The 8,259-nt window shown below is 43.0% G+C and overlaps 1 protein-coding gene across 1 annotated transcript; it reads left to right on the forward strand.

Annotated features, from left to right (window-relative positions):
- Positions 1–3,808: 3,808 nt before the first annotated feature.
- Positions 3,809–8,219, forward strand: SPP1 (secreted phosphoprotein 1). Its single transcript, XM_041480223.1, has 8 exons — positions 3,809–3,929; positions 5,200–5,266; positions 5,360–5,410; positions 6,312–6,416; positions 6,560–6,604; positions 6,871–7,122; positions 7,585–7,804; positions 7,970–8,219. Exons 2-8 carry the CDS (start codon positions 5,213–5,215, stop codon positions 8,149–8,151), a joined length of 909 nt encoding a protein of 302 aa, XP_041336157.1. The 5' UTR covers positions 3,809–3,929; positions 5,200–5,212; the 3' UTR covers positions 8,152–8,219.
- Positions 8,220–8,259: the final 40 nt, after the last annotated feature.

The raw sequence follows: 8,259 nt of genomic DNA on the forward strand, positions 1-8,259 counted from the left end.
TGTCTGCCTGTTGTGGGGTTGTATCCCAGAAAGTCTGTCCCAATTTATCACCTACTGTTGCTCTAGGTCAGTGTTGTGCCTAGTTCTGCAACTCCTCAAGGAACTGGTAGGGCTGACTCTGGGAAAGAGACTTCTTTAATTGCTCCAAGTGACACAAAGGAAAAGATATACAGCTGCACTGCAAAGCATGTGTTATCGGGGTGCCCTGCTCACACAGGTAAGGAGCAAATCTCTGTTGTAATTTCTCTATCAAACAGATCTGATACCCATATCTCTTCTGCATACCAAATATTCTCCTGGACCCAGACACAAACACTGTGGTGGTCTATGTAGTCCATTTAAGAGGCAGAAGGCCTACCCACTGCTGTATTTAAGCTTTTCCTCACTTTTGAAAGTTTAATTAGGAAAATGTAATGGCTTTGGGAGGTATATTGGTTGATACACTGAGTTTCCAAAGAGCATTTTATGGCAGCAATATAAGAAAGTTTTGCTTTTCATCTGTCTTTCACAGAAGCCTGTCTTTACTAAGTCTGCTTTTCTTGGAGAGATTCTAGTTGCAAAACAGTGTTTGATAGCATTCTTAATGCTGACAAAGAAAATAACCTCTCTCTTCCAGCCTTAGTCTTTGCCATCTAGTCTTTGTCCATGTTCACCTCCAGGCTTGTTTTTTGATGAACAAACTTCAACAAAAGCCAGCTATCCTAAAAGCAGACTGATCACTACAGGTCACTGCAGGGAGGCTGGGATTTTCTAAGCCAGCCAGAGGTATTGCTGGGCATTACAGTGATGTCCTAGCTCAGAATCTTAGGTAGGTGTTGGAGGTTGAACAGGGAGGCACTGATACATGTTCTTGACAACACAAAATGACCGCCTAACCACATGTTACCAACATAGCCCAGGATGGAAGGAATTGTGGTCAAAAGCTTAGTTTGACAGGACAGACAAGTAGAAAATGTCACCTACATGAAACAAATTACAGTCAGAGTCGTGCTCTGCACAGACCCTGACAGCTCTTGAAAGCCAGAATCATATACCCTCCCACCTGTACAAATTCAAGCAAGCTGCTTCTGCTGTGCCACCAGCAGACAAGAGTTCTCTCCAGAACTAAGGATTTTAATGTAGGAAGTGAAAATGTTGAAAGTTCCTTGCTTCCTGCCCCAATTGTTCCTTATCTTTGAGACAAAAAGAAGCACAAATCCTACCAAGGCAAAGGATTTCTCAGCTAGATTAAATTATTTACTTGAGGAATAACCGCATAATGATAGGCATCAAACAAGTGCTAAATTTACTACAGTTCTGTACAGGCTAATCCTGCATAAAATTAAGACATTTAGTAATAGCCATCACTTCTCATCCTGCTTCTGGATTACTGCAAAACATTCCTGTTGCTCCTTAGCTCTTACAAAATCTACCATATAGTGGATTGTATAGTATGTTTGGAAACATACTCAAAACCACTGTCATCTCCCAGCAAACTGGATATACCCATTGTTTGCCAGAAACAGCTCCCTGGGGGTCACACAGAGACTCTGCTGGGAGACAAGAGTTCCAGGTTCTTGCAAAACATTTGCCTTGAGGTGCCACAGTAATAATTGACCTATACAGGAACGTCTGTAATAAATTGCAGGAAGGCTCTGTTTCTAATGGCTCCATCAGCACAACTGATAACTGCTACTGAACTTGGTGAAACAGATTGTTTACATAATATGTGTTTTCCTAATGGTCTGATACACAATAATACACCATTATGAAGATTGCAAGTGTTGGTTTTGGCCAGACAGCAGCTCTAGAGGATCTTTGAGCATAATGTTGTTTTTCAATTCTGTGTCTCTTGATGAAAGGCTTGTAGGAAAAGTAGGTTTTTCAGGCTTAAAATTTAATCCAGGGTGTGGACAGGAGAACAGGACACAGCACACCCAGTCCCACATCCAGTGGTGTGAGCCACCAGCTTCGCTCTGTTTTTGCTCTGTCAGATTGAAGTAGTTTTCTGCTGATGGTCAGGTGTTTGGAATCAAATGTACTTGGCTACCTAAGGACCTGGCTTGGGGTTCCCTGGAGTCAACAGCGGTGGCCTTTTGAAGCCATCCTAGTAACTAAGTATTGGCTACCACCTGATACTCAAACCAACACTTCCAAAGAGCACCCACTTCTAGCTGGAGCCCTGTATCTGCATTCAAGGCCTTCAGCACTGAGCTGCAGATACAATGGGAGATGGTAGATCTGTCTAAATCTGCATAAGATCTTGATGCTGAAATCCTAGTTGCTGAAGGCTTTTTTGGTTGAAAAGCCTTTCCTAAGTTAAGATTTGACAATAGTCATACAGGTTCAAAAATAAAAGCTAGGATAGTACTCACTCAGGTGGATCCTTGCAGTCAGAACTACTAATGATATACTACTACCATGTTTTTATCCAGTTCTCCCACTGGGATATTAGAACACTCTCTTAAGTACGCTAAGTTGGAACTTCCAGCTGTTGCTGATCTCAACTCAAAAGTATAATCAGCTAAGTCAGTGTGATGATGTAACAGGGAGGTGCTGAACTAGCATGGGTATGTTACTCCTGATGTCTTTAAACATGCCCAGAAGTGTCAGCAAGCAAGGATAACTGGTAAAAGGAGCTGCTACAAACGGGTCTCTCTTGTCTGCTTGGCTAAGGATACAGCAACCATCAGTGGGGTGTGACAAATGAGAAGCAAGATAACCACCTTGAAACAGTTACAAATACTCTGCTTTCTAAAAGGGCTCTTTGGAATGTTTTCCTGTGTTTAAATGGCTCCTCATTGTTTTTTTAAAGAAACACCACACAGAAGAGTGTCTGAGAGTCCTCCAGCACATCCCAGCTGATGCAGAATCAGTCAAAAGTTATGGACATCCAAGGGAGGCCACAACAGATTTGTCACCTATCAGCAGGGCTGATGCACTGCTCCATAGCAGGCATGGAATTTAATCCTATGATGTCCTTTGTTTTCCAATGCCAATCACGGTACTCCTGTGCCTTTTTTTTTTTTTTTTTTTTTTTTTTTTTTTTTTTTTTTTTTTTATAAATTGAAAAAATATCCGGCATCTGGTCTCTGAAAAGGGTTCTGAAATTGATTTGGTGCATGAGATATCTGTGGCAGATGACTTGACCAAACCACCTGAGAAAGGGGCCAGAAGGAATACAAATGAACAGAAAAGGAGTAAGAATTTCCCATAATTCCTTATCAAGATGCACCAATCTTCTTTAATTAGATCACTGGCTCTTGTACACCTTTACAAACAAGTTGCTGGATGCAGAATGCCTACTGAGAAAACTAGTACTAGTAATTTATTTTTTTTAATCCAGGCAGACCAAAAAAATGCAAAAGGCCATATTCTGCAACATCTTTGCAATTCCTGTAGCACCATGCATGCCCCGGAGAGCAAGTCTACAATTCTGTGGAAACATTAATACCTCTTTGGTGAATTTTATGTTCAGATTTATTTCTTCCAGCACACATTAGATATTCCTACCCCCTACAGAACAGGGTACAAAAGATTTCTGGAAAGCTGGGCTTTCTACAAAAGTAGAACCGGCATGCACTGAAGCCCTCCTACATGATACCAAACACTGTGCATTCAACAGACCTGCTGGTTAATGATCTCGCTCATAAGTAATGTTTTAACCTTAGAATGGTTTTTGTTTGCTTTTTTTGCCACAATGCCAAAAAGGAAGTGTAGGAGAACGTGGGCAGGACAGTGGCCAGGAGCCTCATGACCTCATCTTTTTCCACCACATGGGGATCGGTAGCTGTGCTTGGGACAGGGTTTAAATTCCCGGAGCTCAGAGATGTCAGGCAGCAGGGGACGAGGGGAGAAAGCCAGAGCTGCTGGAAGTCAACTGTCTGGAGCTGCTGCTGGGGTCACCAAGAGTGCTCTTGTTGTGGCTGACTCCTTTAGCACCAGAAAAGGTAATGTTTTTTCTTTTTTACCTGATGTCCCAGTCCATCTGCAGCTTTAGCCTAGGAAGCACTGAGCAGATCTTTGAAAACTGCTTCACTGGGCAGGGATGTTTGATATTTCTCTGTGGAAAAAGGTGTGCTTTTATAGGAGCAAGGTTGCTTTAGCAATGCCAGGTATTACACATAATCACAATTTTAAATTTGTGCACTGATAGATGTTGGGAGAAGGTTACTGAAAACCCTGCCACTGAATCATGAACTAGAAACTCAGAGCTGGTGCTTGAACACAGAAAGTTTTCTTCCTCATGTAATCACTGCCTGGCAGTGTTCTTGTTTCTCCTGGCAGGCTCACAGCTTGTGCTGCACAATCCTGAGTTGATGGGACAGTGAATGGGACACACTTTTCTGTGAAAATTGAAATTGCAATACCTCTATTAGAGTGTCCTGTCTCAGGGCCAGCCTTACTAATGCATTTTAAATGGCCCAAGCAGCTTTCTTTCCTGCTGTGACTTACCAAAGTTTTGAATGACTCTTGTTCATCAGTAAATTGGTTTAAATTCTCAGGGATGTTCCTTATTCTGGGAGCTGGTCAGTAAGCACTGAAGTTTACTGTAGCTCTCCTAATTTCAGCAGGAATCTCTTATTTATTAAATTGTTAAAGCTGCAATGCGAGCTATGGCAGCAGCTATTTCACCTAATCTCTTGTTTGGAAATAGGTTATTTTGTTCTAACTTCTGGATGGGGAAAGGTAGGTCTATCAATAAAAGCAGTTTATGTTCATATAAACTGACTTTACTCAGCAACTCAAGTATTAACTTTATTATTATTTTAACCCTAAAAACTAGTTTCAAAATAGCTGACAAGACAATACAAATTGCTTGCCTTAACCTGCCTCTTTTTCAAAACAATTGTGTTAAGTGAATGAAGATAAACCAAAGCTGGTATTTATAACAGTTTTTCACAGAGCTTTTCATTTGCCTATGCAAGTCAGTAGACAACAGGAGTCAGTTCACCTTTTCAGTGTGGTTTTTCGCACCACTGCTCAGCTCTTCTTAGCATTCAGTTTCAAAATCCTTGTACCTTTTTGAGCTGCTAAATCATTACAAGGTGGGTGGGAGGTGGTGATGGAAGATAGAAGAAATAAAATTAGGATGGGCAAGTTGAATCCATAGCAGGGACCAGGTCTTGGCATAGTGAAGTACACAGGGATAAAGGAAAAGTCTATAGCATTTTTGTGGTATTTTACTTTATTGACTTACTTTTCCAAAATGTTTTCTAGGTAAAATATCACAATGAAGGTGGCAGTTCTGTGTTTATGTCTTATCAGCATCACAGCTGCATGGCCAGTGAGTAAATCACTATCCCCAGCACTTGCATTATTTCCTTTGCACATCAGTGAGAAATACTGATAAATGTTTTTTCTCTCTTCTCCCTTCAAGGTGATTCAATCCAAGCAGCATGCCATTTCTGCCAGCTCCAAAGAAAAATATGTAAGGTCATTTTGTCTTTCTGTTAATTTTCTTTGATAAGTACTTTTTAATTTTTGTTTGTTTGTTTGTTTTCCTCCAGAACACATTTTCTGGTACTTGTTCTATGATTGTAGGTGCTTGCAGAACATGTCCTTACCTAGCTGTTATGAGCTAGTTTCAAAGCAGAGAGACACGGATATCCACAGACTTTTTCCTGTGTCACATGTCTTGGTTGTGGACTTTCATTAGTTCTATCTCCAGACCAGCACTGGAAATCTTTTTTCTTAAAGAAAAATGTTTTAGCTCTTAATTAAAAAGAGAAAGGGACTGCAGTATGGCAAAATTACCATAACCCATATTCATTAGTGTGGATCAGATGACAATATTTGGTGTTGGAAGAGCACCTTAATCCAATATCCTTTTTTTTTTTTTTTTTGAATGATGTAAGTGAACTTCATTTAGTCTTGTTATATAGCTCTTCAGTTCATTCCCCATTGCTAGCTGTTACCCTTGTAAAATCAATTCTTGGCTCTAAGAACCAACTACTGCATTTAGTTTAGAATCTTCATGAGGTGGGAGAAAAATCACCCTCCAGAAAGGCCCTAAGAACTAGCAGAAGCAATGATTGTTAGATATAATTCCAAATTCCACTCAATAAAAACAAGACTGGAGAAATTGATCTGAATTTCCCCAGGCTCTGCCAGTGAGAGAGGCACATCTATCTATCTTATAGGTACAATGTTCATCTGGGATGATGGCTTGTTCTGAGTCCTCTTCCTACTTCAATGAACAGCTGAGGACACATCCCACACCGAAGGACTATGTACTGCAGATGCCACATCTGCCTGAAAGCACAGGTTGGGATGCAGCAGTTTTGCCTGCTTCTTTGAGGATTAACCCCCCATTTTATTTTCTCTTGAAGGACTCCAGGGGCCATCACTTGCACAGATATCACAATGACCATGTGAATTCTCAGTCTCAGGAGAGTCAGCAGCACCCACAGAGTGACCTGGCATCATCTCAGCAGGTACAGACACCTAACTGGAAGAGAAAGCAGAGCATCTTTCCATGCCAAGATTTGCAAGTTATGATTAAAGAATAGTCAACATGTTGATCAGCTCCACTGCATGTGCCTTTGTGTACTAACATTGAGCTTTGTGTTCCTTTCAGACCCTTTACTCTTCAGAAGAAAGTGTAGATGTCCCAGAACAACTGGTAAGTGTTTTGAAGGACAGCATGTCCATTGAGTGCTGTAGAGCAGGCAGTGTGGTACAGCTCTCATTTTCCTCACTCAAGTGTGGCTCTTGCAGTAACATCTCTCCCGAAATAAAACAAAGCTCCAGGCAGGGGGAGGTGAACTCAGTGCAGTGCCTGCACATAGCTCCTCAGCAGTGCCTATGCCCTTGGCAAATGGGACAGGTACAAGTCTGCACCTCTCTCATCCGTGTTCAGTTGCCTGATGTGTAATAAATGTTTTCCAGCACTTTCCTGATGTGTCAAGAAAGAGCCATGAAGATGTGGATGATGATGATGATGACAATGATTCCAATGACACGAATGAATCCGAAGAGGTTGTCACGAGTTTTCCCACAGACATTCCAATAACTGAACCATTCCCCACTTTCCCTTTCACCCGGGGAGACAATGCTGGCAGAGGTGACAGTGTGGCCTACAGGATGAGGGCAAATGCTGCACTGTTGAAGTCTATCAAACGCCACAAAGCTACCAAAAAGGTGGATATCACTGACCAGTGGTGCCCACGTTCTTGGAAATGGGGAGTGAACTTGAAAATGGACATGGCATTTTATGGGAGTTGGTTTTGAAAACTGGTATAGGGAAAGTAGGCATAAGTGAAGGAATGCATTTCCTTTCTCTGGATACCACAGCTCAGGGCTCTCGACGGCTGTCAATGCACTGGGGCAGGAGTGCAACCTGCTGCTCTAAGCTGTGCAAAACTGCAGTTTGCACTGTCACGATATACTTGCACACATGAAATCTGAGGCCAGGAGCAAATGAGAATTTCTCACAAAGTGAAAGGTTCACGTAACTCCATAAAACACCAGAGTATCTCCAGGCAGAGGTTCATCATGCAGGCTTTGAGCACCCCTGCAGTCCAAGCAGGCTGCATTAGTGCAGTACTTGATGGAGCAGTTCCTCAGGAGTGACAATGACTCTTATTCTGCTCTCTAACACAGCTCATCTATGATGCCACTGAGGAAGATGAGAGCGACATGGATGCAGACAGCCAGCGCTCTGTCTCCCGGGATGATTCTGCTTCCCGCAGATCCCTGAGGAAGCACGCCAGCAGCGTGGTATGGTCTGACCAGAGCAGCGAGCCGGACAGCGACCCGCATGACCGTAGCTTGGAAAACGACAGCAGGCCCAAATCCGACAGCCACGAGGCAGAAGGCGACAGTAGCAAGTCTGGTGTCAGAGGGGACAGACTCTCGAGTGTGGAAAGCAGGGAGAGAGGGGACAGCCACTCGAGTGGGGAAAGCAGGGAGAGAGGGGACAGCCACTCGAGTGGGGAAAGCAGGGAGAGAGGGGACAGCCACCTGAATGCGGAAAGCAGGGAGAGAGGGGACAGCCACTCGAGTGTGGAAAGCAGGGAAAGAGGGGACAGCCACCTGAATGCGGAAAGCAGGGAGAGCCGGGACCGCGTATCAGCTCAGCTCTCTGACGATATCAGCAGCCAAACGCTGGAAAGTGCCGAGGATTCTCAAGATCGTCACAGCATCGAAAGTAACGAAGTCACCCTTTAAAGGGAGATAAAAATAATATTTTCCTTCTTTTCCAATCCCTACCTAAGGGAAGCAGGGAGTAGCTTCATTTCGGGGAACTGTGTGTTAATGTAGTTCGCGTGGTGACTT

This window comes from Pyrgilauda ruficollis, unplaced genomic scaffold (genome assembly GCF_017590135.1).
Source record: "Pyrgilauda ruficollis isolate IOZ18807 unplaced genomic scaffold, ASM1759013v1 scaffold114, whole genome shotgun sequence".
Lineage (NCBI taxonomy): Eukaryota > Metazoa > Chordata > Aves > Passeriformes > Passeridae > Pyrgilauda > Pyrgilauda ruficollis.